This window comes from Drosophila melanogaster, chromosome 3R (assembly GCF_000001215.4).
Source record: "Drosophila melanogaster chromosome 3R".
Classification (NCBI taxonomy): domain Eukaryota; kingdom Metazoa; phylum Arthropoda; class Insecta; order Diptera; family Drosophilidae; genus Drosophila; species Drosophila melanogaster.
The window spans coordinates 25,310,968-25,329,402 of NT_033777.3; the positions used below are offsets into that span (position 1 = coordinate 25,310,968).

At 41.9% G+C, this 18,435-nt stretch overlaps 6 protein-coding genes across 7 annotated transcripts, besides 1 other annotated feature; all 6 read right to left on the reverse strand.

Moving 5' to 3' along the window:
• Nucleotides 1-59: 59 nt before the first annotated feature.
• Nucleotides 60-2,866, reverse strand: CG31087 (uncharacterized protein). Of its 2 annotated transcripts, none has more exons than NM_170221.2 (6): nt 2,794-2,866; nt 1,479-1,693; nt 917-1,407; nt 673-855; nt 419-602; nt 60-358 (listed from the first exon to the last, which is right to left on the reverse strand). In NM_170221.2, exons 2-6 carry the CDS (start codon nt 1,684-1,686, stop codon nt 171-173), a joined length of 1,254 nt encoding a protein of 417 aa, NP_733100.1. In that variant the 5' UTR covers nt 1,687-1,693; nt 2,794-2,866; the 3' UTR covers nt 60-170. The 2 variants fall into 2 exon arrangements, with proteins under 2 accessions (NP_733100.1, NP_001262952.1); NM_001276023.1 differs by having other exon boundaries at nt 2,781-2,866.
• Nucleotides 2,867-3,526: 660 nt separating this feature from the next.
• On the reverse strand, nt 3,527-5,149 carry CG10559 (uncharacterized protein). The gene is made up of 4 exons (NM_143125.3): nt 4,948-5,149; nt 4,401-4,891; nt 3,961-4,333; nt 3,527-3,895 (listed from the first exon to the last, which is right to left on the reverse strand). The coding sequence occupies exons 1-4, from the start codon at nt 5,135-5,137 to the stop codon at nt 3,702-3,704; spliced, it is 1,248 nt and encodes a 415-aa protein (NP_651382.2). The 5' UTR covers nt 5,138-5,149; the 3' UTR covers nt 3,527-3,701.
• Nucleotides 5,150-5,493: 344 nt separating this feature from the next.
• CG10553 (uncharacterized protein) lies at nt 5,494-7,144 on the reverse strand. The gene is made up of 4 exons (NM_143126.2): nt 6,900-7,144; nt 6,326-6,810; nt 5,898-6,264; nt 5,494-5,838 (listed from the first exon to the last, which is right to left on the reverse strand). The coding sequence occupies exons 1-4, from the start codon at nt 7,105-7,107 to the stop codon at nt 5,654-5,656; spliced, it is 1,245 nt and encodes a 414-aa protein (NP_651383.1). The 5' UTR covers nt 7,108-7,144; the 3' UTR covers nt 5,494-5,653.
• A 438-nt stretch (nt 7,145-7,582) lies between these two features.
• CG10560 (uncharacterized protein) lies at nt 7,583-9,134 on the reverse strand. The gene is made up of 4 exons (NM_143127.3): nt 8,882-9,134; nt 8,338-8,822; nt 7,908-8,274; nt 7,583-7,844 (listed from the first exon to the last, which is right to left on the reverse strand). The coding sequence occupies exons 1-4, from the start codon at nt 9,087-9,089 to the stop codon at nt 7,660-7,662; spliced, it is 1,245 nt and encodes a 414-aa protein (NP_651384.2). The 5' UTR covers nt 9,090-9,134; the 3' UTR covers nt 7,583-7,659.
• Nucleotides 9,135-10,085: 951 nt separating this feature from the next.
• Nucleotides 10,086-11,790, reverse strand: CG10562 (uncharacterized protein). The gene is made up of 4 exons (NM_143128.4): nt 11,537-11,790; nt 10,991-11,484; nt 10,556-10,922; nt 10,086-10,497 (listed from the first exon to the last, which is right to left on the reverse strand). The coding sequence occupies exons 1-4, from the start codon at nt 11,709-11,711 to the stop codon at nt 10,316-10,318; spliced, it is 1,218 nt and encodes a 405-aa protein (NP_651385.3). The 5' UTR covers nt 11,712-11,790; the 3' UTR covers nt 10,086-10,315.
• Nucleotides 11,791-12,188: 398 nt separating this feature from the next.
• On the reverse strand, nt 12,189-18,349 carry CHKov1 (CHK domain ov1). Its single transcript, NM_001104448.2, has 5 exons — nt 18,094-18,349; nt 17,956-18,035; nt 13,030-13,443; nt 12,595-12,961; nt 12,189-12,534 (listed from the first exon to the last, which is right to left on the reverse strand). Exons 1-5 carry the CDS (start codon nt 18,266-18,268, stop codon nt 12,338-12,340), a joined length of 1,233 nt encoding a protein of 410 aa, NP_001097918.1. The 5' UTR covers nt 18,269-18,349; the 3' UTR covers nt 12,189-12,337.
• Nucleotides 13,445-17,960: a mobile genetic element.
• Nucleotides 18,350-18,435: the final 86 nt, after the last annotated feature.

Sequence of the window (18,435 nt, forward strand, 5' to 3'; positions counted from 1 at the left end):
TGTTTTTAAAGTAGCATGATGTACCAATTATATTTTTAAACATCAGTAAACAGTCCATTAGAATATAATTATCTTTTTATTTGACTTTATGCGCCATTTGTAGATCACACAATTAAATAGTCATTATTAAAGTGTGAATCCATCATTACTCCACAACTTTGGGACGGTAATCACTTCAAGTCGAGCAGGCCGCGGTTGTCCAACCATGGCAGCACCTCCGTCATCACCTGGACATACTTCGGGTTGGTGAACATAGCGTTCTTCATTTTGGACTCGTCACTTATATAGCTTTCCAGATTAGCATCGGCTGTCTTGTCCAGCATGACGACGGGCAACACCTTGGAGACCACCATATAAGCTGTCGATAAAGCATTATGAATGTGCAATCATAATGTCGATAGTGGATTGGATTACTCACCAGCCAAACCGTTGCGAAAAAGGGAAGCATGCAGGTTCTTCAACTTGGGCAGTGGTCGGTGGTATTGCAGAAGCTTTAGATTCTCAATAAGATTATCAAAATAGTAGCGCACCAAGTAGTCAAACTTGGCAGTCTTCAGCTCTGGAGCAGCCGATGACAATATTAAGTAGTACAGATCATTGGCCTGCAGATAAGAAGTTAGAGTATTGATCAGATTGAAATATTCAGATATAATCTATATCCAGAAGACCTACCGGACTTCCGTATTTTCCCACTTGAAAGTCAACGAAAAGGGTCTCCTTAATAGTTCCAAATGCATCATGTTGGTACATCACATTATTGGCCCAGCAGTCTCCATGGTTGAGCACGTTGAATTCTCTGGTATTGTATTGCTGATCCTGCAGCAGACGATCCACCAAGTAGTCATCGCTGTCAGCCTAAATGAAACAGATTTATAGCCGGATCATCTTTCAACTCATTGGCACACCAGTTACCCACCAGCTTTTCATAAATTTTCTGCGCATTCTTCCACTTCTTGAGCTGAGCCAGAAATGCACCAGATGCATTGAACTCCTGAAGAAGCTGGCGATTGGACTCGCTGAAAACGCCAACGGTGAACTCCTCGCCAAAGAGACCGTGGTGCTCCACGTAGCAGGCGGATGCCGCATGGAAGGCGGCCAGTTTCTCGAGAACCTTATGCATGTGATCGAGATCCAGACCGGCCAGGCGATTGGCGTTTTTGAAGTTCTTGCGATGTAGGTCCTCAAGCAGAATGTAGTCCACTCCGAGGTCACGATCGAACTTGAAGGCTTTGGGCGCGAACTGAATGGGTTTGCCGGCATCCGCGTAAAGCTTCTCGAATTTGGGCAGAATGCTATGGTACATCTGTTCCTCCTTTTGGAAGAGCTTCAACTTGGCCAATATGGCGGCCATCATTTCGTTGCTGTGCTGTGCCTTCAGAACGAAGGAAAGATCCTTGGTGCTGTGGTCTGCAAACAATATTTATGCGATATAATTATTTGCATCCTATATGCATCTATAAGTATAGATCCGCACTCACCAATCAGTTCCACTTCCACCAGCAAACGAAGGAACTGTGTAGAATAATTATCGCCATCACTGCTGCCCTTTTGTGGGATTACCGAGATGATTTTCTCAAAGTCTCCGATCTGGGCCTGAACAGCCTTCTCCAGAGAGATTTTCGACAGCCAAGATGGAAGATTATTGGCTGGCACCTCATTGTGTCCATTGGTGGTGGCCTCAGACATGATGAATCTGCCATAAAATTAATTTAAAATAGCATTAGTGTCGTGCTGATAACAACGAATAAAATTCTTTAACTTCACTGTTAGCATGGCTAACAGGTCGTATACGAAATGATTGTTCGACAACATCAAGCATAGGTGGCGCCACTCTTCCGTTTTTGCCAAAGGCGCGGAATATTTGAATAATAAAATCCGTTCTGCTTTTGGCCCAGCCCATTCAATAAGGAACGTCTCAAGATTTGTGTATTTTTAGAGAATTATATCAAATGTGCCGACAAATTGAGTATCTTGAAATTGAGTCTAATGCGTCGGCGGAAAATTATCATAACGGACACTAATTGGTACAGTAAAATAAAAAAATGAAATAACCTTAAGTGCAATAACTTTTGAATGATTTCCCATGAAGTTATCTCTGCAAAAGTCATTATTACCCCAATATGTGGCACTTCTTTTATTCCACACTTGGAAAAGTCAGTAAGCATATGACTCAAGCTAATACTTAGAAGTGCTAATGCCACTCTCAAGTGTTTTCTTCGATACTTGAGAAGAGTTGCTGCACTACCTGATATTTTTATATTTTTTTTAAGTGTATAAGACTAGAAAACTTGTAATACTAATAATTCCGTGGGAAATGCATCATTGTGAAGATAAAACTTTATCGAAGTACATAGTTGGAGAAACGTGATTTGACGATTTGTGGTCATTCCATTACGGGTAATTACCGAACTTTGGTGGGGCTTTTATTGATTAGGCAATTATCAGAATTATCGCAAATTAATGAGCAAAAATCGTAAATCAGGTCACATGCCACCGAATGAAACACTTGTTATAAGTTTGGAGTACATTACGAAACACAATTCGGGGAATCCTACCTAATCGAACTGAAATGATAGTTTTGATTTTTGAACAATTTTCAATGCACTTTCTTAGCTTATAAGCTAATTTCACTCTTAGTCGCTCTTTCCACCACAAGAAAAGTTTGAATACTAGATGTTAGTCCCATCTGAACTATGTTTTTATAGCACTATTGGGGGTTGGTCAAAACTGGCGGGTCGGATCCCTAGATTCGGTGAATGGCCCAATGCGAAAACACATACAGCGGTGGCAAACCTTTTTCCTTAATTGGTAAACGGAGCGCACTGATAGATCGACTGCAATCCGGCCAACTGTCGAGTGGGAAATACGAGTGGTTGTGCTCGGGAACAGCGGTATTGCCCCGATTTGGGTATGGGCCAAGAAATTCCTTATCGCATGCATTCGATTGAAGTTTTTTTTTTTGTAATTCAGTTCGCCAAAACCGGCAAAAGAGTGGCAATTGGCGTTGGCGAGAGTGGGTGCGCGATAGCGTGCCCGAGCGAGAGGTGTGTGATATATGATATAGAGACGCAAACACCGTCAATTGTTTGATTGATAACGAAAACAGTTTCTTGTTCCCGCTCCTGATTCGACTTCCATATCGGGATCGGGCACCCGAGTTCCTCTTTGCGCTCGCCATTCGCTCTAATTATTTCGTGATTCCTCATTAATTGGTGTTTTTGGGCGTGACATGTGATGGGTAGATAGACAGTTCACCATCGGTTTCCGCACGAGCACCACGCACTCAATAAACAATTATTTGAATATTATTAATCCTACAAAATGCTGGTCTATATGGGTACCAAACGGCATTTTGATTATCTTTGATTGTGCTTTAATGGGGCAGTTATGTTTTGTTTTATTATTAGGCCTGGCTAGTACAAAGCGGCTAGAAGTTAAATATATTTTCACATACTCATCATTTAAAAACAAAAGTGTGCTTATGAGATTATGTTTACCATCCGTCTAATGAGAAACTTCTATACTTCACTGAATAATCATTGCTCAGTTACAAGCATATTTTATTCTTAAAATTCGTGCATTAGTATTTTATTGAAAGCAGTACATTTTATATGTCATGGTATTACAAATTTTCTTTCCCAGAGAACGTTAGGAATCACTTTAGCAATAGTATTCTTTATATATATATAATGTATAGCGAACTAGCACTGGAAGGCCCCTCGATTGTTCAACCATTTGAGAATGGCGCTAACGTGCTTCTTATATCGGGCATTGGAGTACATAGCCAACTTTAGACCATCGCCATTATCCGTCTCGGTGACGAAATCGGTCAGATTTGCATCTTCAGTCCGATCGAGCAGCACTGGTGGGCAGAGAATAAAAGCAATGTGATACCCTACGATTGGAAAAGAAATCAGAACTTGGTTATCTACAGCTTTGCAGAGCGAGGTTTCCACTTACCAACTCGTCCATATTTCAATAGCTGAGTATGGAGGAACCCCAACGTGGGGGTTTTTGCTTCGGGGTAGTTCAGCATTCTCAAGTGCTCGACCAGGTGATCGTGGTAGTACTTGATGAAGTAATCGAACTGACTCAATTGGATTTCGAATTTCGTCGAGCCCAGGAGGAAATAGATCAGATCATATGCCACGCTCGTGACCTTGGGCAGTTGGAGATCCACGAAATATGTCTCGATCGGTTCGGGCGACTCGTCCTCGTACTTAAACATGATGTTGCTGGTCCAGCAATCTCCATGATTCAGAGCATTGAAGTCCTGCGGATCGGGCGTGTTCATAGCATACATAAGGTCGACGATTTTAGGTTGCATCTTGTGCTGTACAAATAGATTATTTTGTGATGAACCGTGCAACCAATTGGTGCATATAGCTAAAGAAACATACAACCGCCGCACTGTACTCCTCGTAACCCTCGTAGAGTGGCAGGCACTTGAGGAAATACTTGCCCAAGGTTTCAGCCACCTGTTCGATGCTCTCCTTCATGGTATCGGCGTACGTGGGTTGCAAGTAGTTCTGGGGGTACGGACCCTTGAGATGGATCCTGGTGGCCGATACCGCATGCCACTGGGCCATCTTCTTTAGAACACACTTGGTGTGAACCATGTCTAGGCCCTCCAGGCGATCGACGTTCCTGAAACCCAAAGGACCCAGATCCTGCAGAAGTACGTAATCATCGGGCGCGTCGATTTCATAAGCCTTGGCCCCAAACTTGACCTCCACGCCCACATCCTTGTACATCTGTTCCAGCTCGGGAATCACCTGAATGAACACATCCCTCTCCACAGCAAACATGTTGTTCTTCCTCAGAATCTCGCGATACATCTCGAAATCATAGGGAGTCTTCAGCATATAGCTCACATTTTCGATTGTGTGATCTGATGATGGAAATTTCTGCTTGACTTTCCATTGTTCACCTGTGACTCACACTCACCCTGCAGTTCGACTTCAAGCTTGAGGCGCAGCATAATTGTGGAGTAGTTTTCTCCCGGCTTGAGCCCGGCTTCCGGCTTGAAACTTTTGATTCCGGCATAATTGCCGCCGTAACGTTTACTTAGCAATTCTTCGAATAGATTTGCTCTCAGCCAGGTGGGCATAGGCGCTGTTCCTGTCTCAGCCGTCATTCTAAGCAAACTAAGAGTTTATTTGCCGGCTGGTCCCGTACAAACATGTGAGCAAAACTTTTTTTCTCTGTATCTTTGTTTGCTACCAAAACAAATGCCAATACGAAAGCTCCAAAAGCTTGTCGGAAAACAAAGAGAGTGCTGGATATGGAGAGTTCTCAAAACAACTTGTTTTCAAAGTCTCGAGTGATACATACATATAGACCAAAACAAACGTGGGGGGATGCATTTATACCCATATAGAAGCTTGTCTGTCATATAAGTGTAAGTATTTAAAGACAATAAAAATAATTGTATGACCATAAAAAAAAATGCTTATAACTATACTTATAGTTATATTTACCTATATGTAAACTCCGGAACAAGTTTTTTATTAACCACAATGTTTGTTAAACACTAGTTAGGTCTTTATTAGATATTACACAATATGCTACTTCTACTATACTGTATATATAAACCTTGAGTGTAATTTTTTCGTTATACGCCATACGATTTAATATTGTGCATTCTAAGTATCTATTCCATAGCTCCGCGATGCTGAAGCCATGGCAATAGAACCTCCATATGTTTGCGAAATCTGGGATTAATGTATAGCGAGTTCTTAAAGCTACAGTCGTCATCACCAAGAACCTTATCAAAATCGGCTCCGTCCACGGGATCCAGGAGGACATATGCCAATATAGTTGCGGTGCAGATGAACGCTGAAATGTTTTTTTTTATAAGATCTGAACTAATGATTAAGTAACGATTGAAAACTTACACCATCCACTGTATTTGTTGAGAGCGTCGTTAATTCTTCTTAAAGTGGGAAGAGTTTTCGAATATCCAAGCAATTTCAGATGCTTTACCAATTCGGAGTGGTAAAACCATATGAAGTAATCAAACTTTGATGTTTTTATGTCCAAGCTTGTAGAGGACAAAAGAAAGTAGTATAGATCCTGGGTCACTGATCCCCACTTAGGGACTTGCAGATCGACAAAGTAGGTATCCTGTATCTCGCCTTTCGTATTGTACTGGGACATAATGTTGTTGGCCCAACCATCGCCATGGTTTAACGCAATAAATTCATCAGGACTCGGATTGTTGAGGCTCTCCACAATTTCGAATGTCTTGCCGGAGACAATGCGCTGTAATTAATGATAAGATAGAAGACTTGAAGATACGAATATCAAAAGATAAATTACCCACCAGATCATTTAGATAAGTTTCGTAACCCTTGCACAGATGGACGTTATCCAGAAAAACTTTTATGCTCCGATTAATAAAGGCATCTACGATTTCCTCGTTCCTTAAAAAACCCTTTGTGTACTTCTCCTGATAAGGACCCTTTGTTTCTACGCGAACGGCAGAGGCCGCATGCCATTGGGCAAATTTCTTGAGAACACATTCGGTGTGAGCCTGGTCCATGCCTTCGAGGCGATCTATGTTCCCGAATCCACGTGGCCGAAGATCCTCCAGCAGGACGTAGTAGTCGCTGGCCTCTATGTCGTAGAGTTCAGCTCCAAATTTGACCTCCAATCCCACATCGCGATACAGTTGCTCCAGCTCGGGCACTACTTCCACATACATTCCTCGCTCCACATCGAAGATATCTGTCTTCTCGATTACTTTACGATACTGCTCTGACTGATGGGGAGTTTTAAGCATAAATGCCTTGGTTGTTTGAGTGTTATCTGCAAGGTTTACAATAATTGAAAGATAATTTCAGTTCAAATACGCTGATACCCTAATTCATTAGTCCTATAGAATGAATTTAACGAACCTTCTTTCTCAACATCCAGTTCAATTCTAAGCATTACGGTGGCATAGTTTTCGCCAGCAGCGACTCCTGCATTTGCCCTCATGGATTTCGTTGCTTTGTAATCCTTGACAATCCTTTTAAGCAGCTCCTCAAAGACTGTTGGCTTAACCCAATCCGGAATGGTGACCTGTTTTTGGCTAACATCCTCATCCTTTGTCTGGGGATGCATCTTGTAATAAGCTGTTTCAGTTCAGCGCACTTACTGCAAGCTTAGAGCACTCAGCGAATGTCTTAAATACTCTAGGGAGAAATAAATCTACATGTGAGCGATAAGCATTACCTCTTACCTAACAATCAGTCAACTGTTTTATATTAATTTAGTTTGTGAGAAGTGACTGTGCTCGAAAGGTGCGTCCGGAAATTTTAAAACAATCCCTCACCCCACAGAGTAGATTATCATAGTGACATCGCAGTTTCTGCGATATTGGCTCAATATAATATATCTTAATCCAAAGTAACTCTAAAGTGTTTAGATGATGTATTTGGGAAGATAACAGGCGCATTTCCAGCATACAATTTTCTATTATTCTATTTGGAAAACAAACGTATGGACAGGAAAAAATCTTTCGCCTTTCCATTCTGAAAATTAGGGTGGCCCTTTTCTCATATCACCTTATAATTACAATCCGATATTCAACATCAATATTTTGTATCGTTTAATTTATTTCTAAGTAAAAATGATATCTGCAAATAGACTAATTTTAAGAGATCATTTGATATTTTACTCCAAGGCACCACGATGCTGCAGCCAAGGTAAGACAACTTTCATATGCCTGCGGTATCTGGGATTGGTGTAGATGGAATTCGTAAAGTTTGAATGCTCGTTCGAAATGATCTTATCGAAATCAGCATCATCTGTGGGGTCCAGCAGAACGACTCCCATGACGGATATAGAGCAAATGAAGGCTACAATAAGATAATACGTATAAGAAGATATTATAATGGTCTTAACTATTATAACTAACTTACCCCATCCACTGTACTTGTTAAGAGCATTGCGAATGCTTCTTAAAGTTGGCAGTTTCTTAGAGTAGTTCAGAAGTTTGAGGTGTTTCACCAACTCTGAGTGGTAGAACCAGACGAAATAGTCGAATTTCTCCGTTTTAATGTCCAGGCTGGTCGATGAAAGCAAGAAATAATACAAATCCTGCGCAACTGATCCCCACTTCGGCAGTTGAAGATCCACAAAGTAGGTATTTGATATCTCGTTTTTGTCGTTGTACTGGAACATAATGTTGTTAGACCAACCATCGCCATGGTTGAGGGCATTGAACTCGTCGGATTTTGGTTCCTTAATATCATTATATATATCGAATAACTTTTCTGAAACACTTTGCTGTAGTCAGAGAAATGTTTGGATTAGAAATGCACCTATATATACAAACACAAGTTAACTTACCAAATCCTTTATGTAAGCTGCATGTCCATCGTACTGATCGATATTATTTAGCAAAATTTTAGCGCTGCGATCGCAGAAAAAGTTCATGATTTCTTTCGATTTGAAAAAACCATTGGTATACTTTTCTTCGTAAGGGCCCTTGAGGTCCACGCGAACTGCAGAAGCCGCATGCCATTGGGCGAACTTTCTCAGGACACTTTCGGTGTGAGCTTGGTCCAAGCCCTGCAGGCGGTCTACATTCTTGAATCCTCGAGGCCTGAGATCCTCCAGTAGAACATAGTTCTCGCTCACCTTTATTTCGTAGGCCTCAGCCCCAAACTTTACCTCCAAGCCCACATCCCGGTACATTTGCTCCAGCTCGGGAACCACTACCAAATACATTCCGCGCTCCACATCGAAGATATTCGTTTCTTGAAGAAGCTTGCGATATGCGTCAGTGTCGTGGGGAGTTTTTAGCATGAATGCTTTGGTTACTTCCGATTTGTCTAAAATATAGATCCTTTGGCTTAATTTTTTGATTCTTTTTAAGCAAAATTTAATGTACCCTTCGTTTCCACATCTAGTTCCAGTCTCAGCATTATGGTGGCATAGTTTTCGCCAGCAGCGACTCCTGCTTTGGCCCTTAGGGCCTTGGTCTTCTTATAATCCTTGACATTATCCTTGAGCAGGTCCTCAAAGACTTCTGGTTTCACCCAGCCCGGAATTGGAACCTCTCGCTCGCAAACATTTTCATCGTTTGTCTGGGGTGGCATTTTTAATTAGTTGTTCTACTAGACTTGATCGTACTTACTGAGCACTTGCTATGCAAGTCACTTCATTAAATAGGTTTGGTTTTGATATGAGATGGGAGAGATATACATATATTATCTCAATCGCCACAGACAGCTTTAATTAGAATATGACATTGCAAGTTTATCCACGTACATATAAGTTGGCGTAAACCAGCCCATAAAGTCGTTTTAAGCGTGACATTACAAATTAAAAAATAATCCAAAAATTCTCGAAATTGAAGATTATATATAGGACAAGAGATAACGCATTAGTCGATTTCGTAGACTATCTGTAACCCGTTACTGAGCGAGAAAGTTTAACAATCTTTTTGGTCCGTATTCCGTTCATCTGTGTACCGATGCGATAATCAACGACAAGTAGTACGAATTGCGTGTCTTACTTGGGCAATTTCATAATAGTTAAATAAAATTAAGCTTGCTGTATAAAAACTACCACCTGCAAGCTTATAACTCTGTGTAGTACGCCATAAAATCAAGGTATATATACATACATACGTATGTGTGTAAGTAGATAAAACAATTTAATAGAGGTAAGCTCTATAGCTTTTATTTATGTTTTGTTTTGCTACCCTGTTCACATGCCTTATAAGGTATACGGTTGTGTAGTTTGCTCTTCCGAATTTTGCAGATAGCTCTTCTGTTATAATGAGGGGGTTATCTTCATTCGTTTTGTTTTGATTCGCTTATTTGTTGATGCCCAAAAAGGTGTTCTCTTAGTACTAAGAAGTTATAGCCACAAAAGCTTATAAAGCCTGTTCTTTAAGTTATGTTTTGCTACGCTGGTTTGTTGTGACCATATATGGTATATTGTACTACCCAGTATACTTATTTTCTAACTGAATGGCAATGAACTTTTTAATCGAAATCTGGTTCTCATATTTTGTGAAGTACCTGTAGATCTAATGATAATTAAGCTGTTATCAATATAGCTACATTGACTTGAATGACTTAGCCATTAAGTTAACTTTAAACATTGGTTCCCATTATCATGACCACATTCCTTCTAAAAATGCGAAATTCATGACAAGTTTGGTGAAATGTTTGAAGTCTTTTATTGTTAAAGGTTTATTTATACTCGTTGCCATTATCGCGCACAGATACTGATAGCACTATCATAGTGCCCCACATTGTTCTGACTCAATTTCGATTGTTTATCGTGAAAAATTGAAATCACTTCGTTGGCGGCACTAGAGCTCCAAGGCGCCACGATTTAACAGCCAGGGCATGACGGCTTGGATGTGTTTGCGGTAACGGGGACTGTTGTAGAGCTGCATCTGGAAGTCACTGCCACCTATGAAGTTTTCCAAACTAGCACTGTCCGTGGGATCCAAAAGAACAGCAGACATTACACCAGTAGCGACCGTGTAGCCTGGGGAATGTAATAAAATTATTATCTATTTCCCAAGAGCATCCTTACAAATCCTTACCGAAGTAGCCGTATTTGAACAGCGCCAAATGAATATCTCGCAGACTAGGAATGGGTTTCGAGTATTTCAAAATCTTCAGGTGCTCCACCAGATTATCGTGATAAATTTTAATATAATAATCGAATTTGGCCAGTTTATCCTCCAGCTTTGTGGATGAGAGCAAGAAGTAGAGCAGATCCTGTGCCACGGTTCCGTACTTGGGCAGCTGGTAGTCGACCAAATACACCTCCTTGATCTTTCCAAAGGCATCATACTGAAACATTATATTGTTTGACCACGAATCGCCGTGGTTCAGAACGTTGAACTCCGTTGGCTCGACCTTGGCGAACTCAAAAATCTTATCTATAGCAACAGGCTGTAACGCTTTCTGATAGAGGAAAGAACAATTAAATATTTTCCGCGACTAATTGGGCGTTTGAAGTATTTACTACTTACGACTTTGTCTAAATAAGCCTCATGACCTTCGTAGGTGGCGCAGCTTTTAACGAAATTCGCGCCCATTCCTTTTATCATTTCAGACATAACGGGCCTGCTTTCCTCCTTAAAGAAGCCTTGAAGTAGGATTTTGGGATAGGGTCCTTTGGTGGCCACTCGTACAGCTGATGCAGCATGCCATTGGGATAGCTTTCGCAGAACCCTCTCCGTGTGCTCTTGATCCAGCCCTTCGAGGCGGTTGGCATTCTTGAACCCTTTCAACCCCAAATCCTCCAGGGCCACGTAGTCTGTCTTGGCATTCTTGAGATCATAGTTTTTGGCGCCGAATGTGATGTCCACTCCTACTGCCTTGTAAAGCGCCTCTAGTTCAGGTACAACCTCGTTATACATGGTACGCTCGATTTCGAAGATGTTGGTTCGTTTCATCATCTCCTGAATAGCCTCCACTTGGTGGGGCAACTTAACCATGTAGGATACCGATTTCGATTTGCCATCTAAGGTTTGCAAATGAGACAGTTTTCTTAGACATCAGGCGCAGTAACTTACCCTGCAGCTCAACTTCGATTTTGACTCGAAGCATAATGGTGGCATAATTTTCACCTGCAGCGGATCCAATGTCCGCCTTAAAGTTCTTAATTTTTGAGTATCCATCCACATTTGCCTTAAGCAAATCTTCAAATATTTCTGCAGTTACCCAATCGGGGATTTTACTGGACGCCATTGTAGATAATAGTTGATTTGTTCTCAGAAGCAGAAAGCACGTATACGCCCCGTTATTCCACAGTTAGTGGACTGAGGCCAGTCAGGGAGGATCAATAGTTTTATATCGTTTGGGGAGCTTTCCTAATTCAGCTCGTAGAACCAGTGGGCTTTTCACTGTCTGCCGTACAAGCTTTTCTGAGTAAACTTTAGTTAATTATCTAGCGAACAAGTTTTTGTCTAGTTTTGAGTAAATTAAACATAATACATATGTGTACATCGCTGAAACTATATTACACTAATATACCAATATTCCGGGGCGAAGAGCAGTGTAATTTAGCAGAGCTCAAATCGTATCACAAAAGATCCCAGTATCCGTATTCGCGATTGACCAAATTTGGAGTTGTATTCCCAGTACTTGGTACATACTAATGTATGCAGCCGTAAATATTTGCTGTTTTTAAGATAAGCTATTCAATAAACATTTTAAAAGCAGCTTAATGTTTTAAAAAACTTGTATTTATTTATTTTAATACATTTACAATACTTCACGCGTAGGCTGCACCAAGCTGAGTTAGTTGGATAATGAGGTTTTTTTTGAATATAAGTCGGAGTGTGTTGGAGTCGTATGATGGAATCATTACTTTCCTAATTAAAGTCCAGGGCACCTCGGTTGAGCAGCCAGGGCAGGATAGCCTGCATGTGCTTCCGATAGCGGGGATTGTTGTACATTTTCATCTGGAAGTCCGCTCCCTCGGCGGAATCGCCAACAAAGTTTTCGAAACTGGCGCTCTCCGTTGGATCGACGAGAACGGCTGCCATTACACCTGTGGCCACAGAGTATGCTGAAGAATAATGGACACTAGTATTAAATACATTCTATTATTGTGCTCAGTTATGCATACCAAAAGTTCCGTATTTGTATAGAGACTTATGGATATCTCGCAGGCTTGGCAGTGGCTTGGAATATTTGAGGATTTTCAGGTGCTCCACTAGGTTATCATGGTACACCTTAACGTAGTAATCGAATTTGCTTAGCTTGTCCTCCAGCTTTGTGGATGAAATCAGGAAGTAGTACAAGTCCTGAGCAACAGTGCCGTACTTCGAGACCTGAAAGTCGACCATATACACCTCCTTGATTTTGCCAGACTCATCATACTGAAACATAATGTTATTGGACCAAGAATCACCGTGATTCAGGACGTTGAACTCCGTGGGATCGACTACGCACATCTTAAACAACTCGTCTATCATCACGTCCTTAAGAGCTTTCTAGTGAGATATGATATAAGAAAGTTCGTAAATTACATTTTTATAGCAAACTTCGGGATAAAACTTACGACTTTTTCTATATAGGCCTCGTTACCTTCGTAGGTGCTACAGCATTTGACAAACACCTGTCCCATGCCATTCATCATATCGTTCATCATCGGCCTGTTTTCCTCCTTGAAGAATCCGTTCAGCACGATTTCCGGATACTGACCCTTAGTGGCCACCCTTACGGCGGTTGCAGCATGCCACTGGGCCAACTTCCGGAGAACCCGCTCCGTGTGCGCTTGATCGAGGCCCTCAAGGCGATTGGCGTTCTTAAATCCTTTGATGCACAGATCCTCCAGAGATATGTACTCGGTCTGGGCATTCTTCAGTTCATAGCTCTTGGCTCCAAACGTGACCTCCACACCGGCTGCCTTATAAAGAGCCTCCATCTCAGGAACAACCAGATTGTACATGGTGCGTTCGATTTCGAAGATGTTGTTTTTTTTTTTTTTTTTTTTTAAATTTTTTTATTATTTATTGAATCTTCTCTTTGTGTTAAGAGACTAACAATAAGTGTTCAAATCTTAATCTAACTTAATTAACTTTCACTTAGTGATAGTTTTTTTTTTTTTCATTAATGCCCTAATAAGTTTATTGCTGGGCTGGGAGGTCGTTGCGGTGCAGCCGGCTTTGACTGCATACTCGGATTAGTTTTCTTGCGAGGGGATTTGTATGGGTGGTCAGCTTTTCGTTATACTTCGTTTTTTTCTCAGCTATTACTTCGATTACTAATTTGATTTTTAGGTCTCTGTGTATGTTTTCGTTCCGAAGGTACCACGGCGCTCCAGTGATAATTCTCAGAATTCTTGACTGTGCTCGCTGAATAATGTCTATGTTACTTCTGGATGCGTTGCCCCACAGCTCGGAGCCATAAGTCCAGATAGGTTTTAAGACGGAGTTGTATAGAAGAGCTTTGAACTCCAGACTAAGTGGAGAGCGAGCATTTATGAGCCAGTGGAGGTTCCTTGCTTTAAGTTTAAGATGTTTCGATTTGGCTTCTATATGTTTGCGCCAAGTGAGCCGCCTGTCCAGATGAACACCCAGATATGTTACCTCGTCGGCTTGTGGAATGCATATGTTATTCAAGACCAGTGGTGGGCATGTTTGTTTGTTTAAGGTAAAGGTAACCTGCTTGCATTTTTGAACATTTATTGAAATTCTCCAGTCGGCAAGCCATCGTTCTACAGATGTTAAGTGTCGGGATAGGAGTGCCGTGGCTTTTATTGGGCATTTGGAGCGACTGAGTATCGCGGTATCATCAGCGAACGTGGAGGTTGTTAGATTGTAGTCTATGGGGAAATCCGCCGTATACAGGGTGTATAAGATTGGACCCAGTACACTGCCTTGCGGCACTCCAGCTTCGATTGCGCAATCGCGTGAAGTGCTTGTATCGCATCTTATTGCAAACACTGTGTTATATAGGTATGACTTCAGTAGCTTATGTGTGTTTTGGGGCAACAGCTTGATTATTTTAAACAAAAGTCCATCAAGCCACACTCTGTCAAATGCCTGCGCGACGTCTAGAAAAATGGCTGTGCAGTATTCTCGATGTTCAAAAGCAGTACGAATTTCTGACGTGATTCGGTTTACCTGTTCGATGGTTCCATGTTTTTCTCTAAAGCCAAATTGATGTGTTGGAAGTGTGTTGTTTATTCTAAGATGAGGGCTAATCCGAAGGAGTAGCATTTTTTCAAACAGCTTTGAAAGACATGTTAGTAAGCTTATCGGTCTATATGATGATGGCTGCGTTTTATCTTTTCCTGGCTTTGGAATCATTACTATGGTCGACTTTTTCCATTTTTGAGGGAAGTATCCAAGCTTGGCGATTGCGTTGAACAACAGGCAGATGTGAAGAATAGCACACTTTGGGAGTTCAATGAGCATTCTTGGAGTTATTAGGTCATAGCCAGGCGATTTTCTTGGGTTCAGTTGCTCTTTGATAACCTTTGCTAGTTCACATGGTCGGAATTCAAAGGGTTCTTGAGGATCTAGATTGGCTGCTATTAAAGGAGGGAGAATAAATGTGTTGGTAGAGGGATTTGGTCGGAATACATTTTGTAAATGGTCAGCGAAAGCACAGGCTCTTTCTTCATCACTTCGAAACCAGGTGCCAGAGGGACTTCGTAGTGGCATAATTGGCGCTATTGGAGTCTTTAGGTTTCTGTGAGCTCTCCAAAGAGGGTACTTAGTGCTGGTGGGAGAGAGTTGCTCGATATATGAACGTTGGCTGTTTTTTTCCTCTTGTTTGAGAGCATTGGTAAGCCTGCGTGTGGCTATCTTAAGCATGTGCTTTGTAATTGGTGATCTATTAGACTGCCAATCCCATCGTAGGCGTCGTTTATCTAATACCAGCCGCTCGATTTCGCGATTAGTTTTGATGTAGTTTGGTTTTGCATACGTCACTGGCGGGGTTGAAGCCTTTGCAGCCGAAACTAAAATGTTTTCAAGAGTTTCCGTTGACTTGTCTATATCCTCCTTTGTAGATAATGCCGTCGTTAGTTCTATGTGTGAACAGACATACTTTTGATACCTTGGCCAGTTTGTTCTAAAATTTGTGAGTCTATACGGTGGGTCGACGATGTGATGGCGAGTTAGCATATTTAGAAAAACAGGTGAGTGATCTGATGATAAATCTGCTAGTGCTTCGGCGGTGACCATGTTGCGGGGGACATGTTTAGTAATTGCAAAATCGATCAGGTCTGGGATTTTTCTTGGGTCTGCTGGCCAGTATGTAGGCTTACCCGGGGATACATAGTCTAGCTTGTTTTCTGGCTTCGTAAGCGCATTGTACAATTGCTTACCCTTTGGCGTCACAAGTCGAGATCCCCAATGGGTGTGCTTGGCGTTATAGTCACCCGCTGCGATGAACCTGTCACCTAGTGTGTTAAAGAATTCCATGAATTGATCCTCAGAGATTGGAAAGCGCGGTGGGCAGTAGACTGCGGCTAGAGTCGTTGAACCATTGTTGAGTTGTAAGGCTATGGACGTAGATTGTAAGTAGTTTTTGTCAAAATTGTTTAAGTGGTGGTGTTTTATGCGATTTCTGATGAGTATTCCAGTGCCTCCATGAGCTTTACCATCTGGATGATTTGTACCATAGAACAAGTATCCTGGTATATGAAAATTGTTTTTATTTGTGAGGTGCGTTTCTGATAGTAGCATTACGTCGATGTTTTTTTCGTAAATGAACTGTGTGAGCTCTTGTGTATGCCGTGAAACGCCATTTGCGTTCCACAGAGATATCCGTAGGGAAGCCATTATGGGGATTTTGAAGATACAAGAAGTTGAATCAGGATATTTTGGTTTTTCATGAGCTCTTGCAAAGTATTTTGCATGAACGTCATAAAGTCTTTCATGCTTTGCTGTAGGGATAGCATCATAGCTTCGATGCCACTTTGTTGTGTTTGTTGGATGTTTGTCGGTGTATGTTCGGAATGAGCAGTTCTTGTCGGTGGGGCGGGCACTTCTAGTCCGGATTTTAGGGCGCTAGCGAAAGAAATTGTTGGAGTAGTGCTTGGGACAGTTAGGGGTGGTTGAAAAATCGGTTGCGGAGAGTAGAAATTGACTTTGTTGTATGTATGTGCTGTGGCAATACGTTTGTTTAGGCGGCTCTTCAATTCTTTGTACACCACACAGCCTCTGTAGTTTGCAGTATGTTTTTCCCCGCAGTTACTGCATTTCTTCACAGACTTATCGTCCTTGTTTTTGGGGCAGTTTGCGGTAGTATGAGGTTCGCTACAGACAACACATACGGACTTAAGGGTGCAGTATGCCTTGGTGTGGCCGTATTCTTGGCAATTAGTACATTGAACTGGATTGATACGTTTGTGCGGCTCCTCCACGGTGATCCTCCGATGTAGCAAGTACTGTAAATTGTATATTGGGTGCACTTCGTTTTTCTTTAGTGCCTGGAGCTCTGGTTCGAGTTCTATTTTGAATAGTGGCTGCGGAACTTTGTCTTTGTTTAAAATATTAATAGCTGTCTTTGCAGAAAAGTTTTTGGCCTTCAGAGCCTCAATTATCTCAGCTGGTGTCACTGTTGCTTCAATGCCCTTAAGTACTACCTGTAGCCCTTTGCAACTTTTTAATTGGTATGTGTAGTAGTTTTTACCAGCATCATTTAGGTATTTAGTCACTATACGGTGGTCTGCTTCTGTTTGGATCTGTAGTTTTATTTCATGAATATTTCCTTTTTTAAGTGGGATAATGTGGAATTTGCTGTCACCAATCAAATCAACGAGTTTATTTACAAGTGCATTTGTACTTTGTTCTCGTATGAAAATTGGTGGAGGCCTGGTCTTTTTTGGTTCCCCTACCGTTTTTTCGTTGGGTTGTTCGGTCGCAGAATCAGCCAAGATAGCATATCGGTTTGAATTATTTACTGCAGAGTTTTCATTGCCGTTGTTGGTTCGATTGATTTTGGGTTGATTACCTGCCTTATTGTTTTGAGGGCTGAGCTTTCTCTTGATTTGGATGTAGCGATCCATGCCAGTCTGCACAGTCGAAATCGACTTCTGCTTTTGTTTTGATTCTTCTTTACGTGCATTATTGTTGTTGCAAACGGTCAGTGCTGCTGTATTATTTACAGCTGGCACAGCGATAATTAGTTGGGCCGCTGACGAAGTTGATGTTGTGGTAGCAGTGGCAGTTGCCAGTGAGGTCACTGCACTCGTTATTGCAGTGTTACAGTTACCCGGGACGGTCGTTTGGCGCTGCGAGAGGAGCGGGGTAGGAGAGGCGGTTTCTTCGCTCCACGACTTGTGAGCCGAAGCAGGCAGAGAGCGAGAGCAAGAACGCGGTCTGACGTTCTCTGAGGGCAAAAGTTTCGAGTTAGTTGAAGGTGAGGGTGCTCGATCACCGATTTGCGGTGAGACGAAAGAAAAGTATGCATTGTTGCGTTGTAAAGAGAGCCGGCGCTCGTCTTGTTCACATTGTCGCTGAGAACGTATGTTGTGCTTCATCATTTCCTTGTTGATTTCCCTTTGACGTGGCAACTTGACCATGTATGACAACTCTTTGGTGGTGCCATCTGGAAGGCAGAAATTTGATGTCAACGGTGCTCCCAGCCAGTCCACTCCCCAACTCACCCTGCAGCTCCACTTCGATATTAACTCGCAACATATTAGTGGCGTAGTTGTCACCTGCCGCGGATCCCATTTCCGCTTTGAAATTTCGCACTTTCGAATATCCGTCCACATTCGATTTGAGAACATCTTCGAAACGTTCAGCGGTGACCCAATCGGGTATTTTGCCAGCCGCCATTGTAGATAATCGGGATAAGTATTTTGAAATCGAGCAGAAAACACATATACGTCCAGTGTGACGGTCTTGCGTAGACTGATGAAAGCCGAGTATTAGACTCTACACATCTGTGGAGCTTTTTAATTTCGTAGTGCGCGGCCGATTTCTCTCGATCTTCTCTCAAAAGC

What these genes read in the sequence shown, in the direction of transcription:
- CG10560 (NM_143127.3), bottom strand. Translation starts at nt 9,089, where the DNA reads ATGCCACCCCAGACAAACGATGAAAATGTTTGCGAGCGAGAGGTTCCA. An exon ending in ACTAGATGTGGAAACGAAGG is followed by an intron (nt 8,823 to 8,881) that starts GTACATTAAATT and finishes TCTATATTTTAG; the next exon opens with ACAAATCGGAAGTAACCAAA. An exon ending in CAGCTTACATAAAGGATTTG is followed by an intron (nt 8,275 to 8,337) that starts GTAAGTTAACTT and finishes CTCTGACTACAG; the next exon opens with CAAAGTGTTTCAGAAAAGTT.
- CG31087 (NM_170221.2), bottom strand. Translation starts at nt 1,686, where the DNA reads ATGTCTGAGGCCACCACCAATGGACACAATGAGGTGCCAGCCAATAAT. An exon ending in GGTGGAAGTGGAACTGATTG is followed by an intron (nt 1,408 to 1,478) that starts GTGAGTGCGGAT and finishes TATTGTTTGCAG; the next exon opens with ACCACAGCACCAAGGATCTT. An exon ending in TGGGAAAATACGGAAGTCCG is followed by an intron (nt 603 to 672) that starts GTAGGTCTTCTG and finishes TCTTATCTGCAG; the next exon opens with GCCAATGATCTGTACTACTT.
- CG10562 (NM_143128.4), bottom strand. Translation starts at nt 11,711, where the DNA reads ATGGCGTCCAGTAAAATCCCCGATTGGGTAACTGCAGAAATATTTGAA. An exon ending in AATCGAAGTTGAGCTGCAGG is followed by an intron (nt 11,485 to 11,536) that starts GTAAGTTACTGC and finishes TGCAAACCTTAG; the next exon opens with ATGGCAAATCGAAATCGGTA. An exon ending in GTTCAAATACGGCTACTTCG is followed by an intron (nt 10,498 to 10,555) that starts GTAAGGATTTGT and finishes TACATTCCCCAG; the next exon opens with GCTACACGGTCGCTACTGGT.
- CG10553 (NM_143126.2), bottom strand. Translation starts at nt 7,107, where the DNA reads ATGCATCCCCAGACAAAGGATGAGGATGTTAGCCAAAAACAGGTCACC. An exon ending in ACTGGATGTTGAGAAAGAAG is followed by an intron (nt 6,811 to 6,899) that starts GTTCGTTAAATT and finishes TAAACCTTGCAG; the next exon opens with ATAACACTCAAACAACCAAG. An exon ending in CAACAAATACAGTGGATGGT is followed by an intron (nt 5,839 to 5,897) that starts GTAAGTTTTCAA and finishes AAAACATTTCAG; the next exon opens with CGTTCATCTGCACCGCAACT.
- CHKov1 (NM_001104448.2), bottom strand. Translation starts at nt 18,268, where the DNA reads ATGGCGGCTGGCAAAATACCCGATTGGGTCACCGCTGAACGTTTCGAA. An exon ending in TATCGAAGTGGAGCTGCAGG is followed by an intron (nt 18,036 to 18,093) that starts GTGAGTTGGGGA and finishes TCTGCCTTCCAG; the next exon opens with ATGGCACCACCAAAGAGTTG. An exon ending in AGGAAATGATGAAGCACAAC is followed by an intron (nt 13,444 to 17,955) that starts ATACGTTCTCAG and finishes AAAAAAAAAAAC; the next exon opens with AACATCTTCGAAATCGAACG.
- CG10559 (NM_143125.3), bottom strand. Translation starts at nt 5,137, where the DNA reads ATGACGGCTGAGACAGGAACAGCGCCTATGCCCACCTGGCTGAGAGCA. An exon ending in GCTTGAAGTCGAACTGCAGG is followed by an intron (nt 4,892 to 4,947) that starts GTGAGTGTGAGT and finishes TTCCATCATCAG; the next exon opens with ATCACACAATCGAAAATGTG. An exon ending in AGGAGTACAGTGCGGCGGTT is followed by an intron (nt 4,334 to 4,400) that starts GTATGTTTCTTT and finishes CTATTTGTACAG; the next exon opens with CACAAGATGCAACCTAAAAT.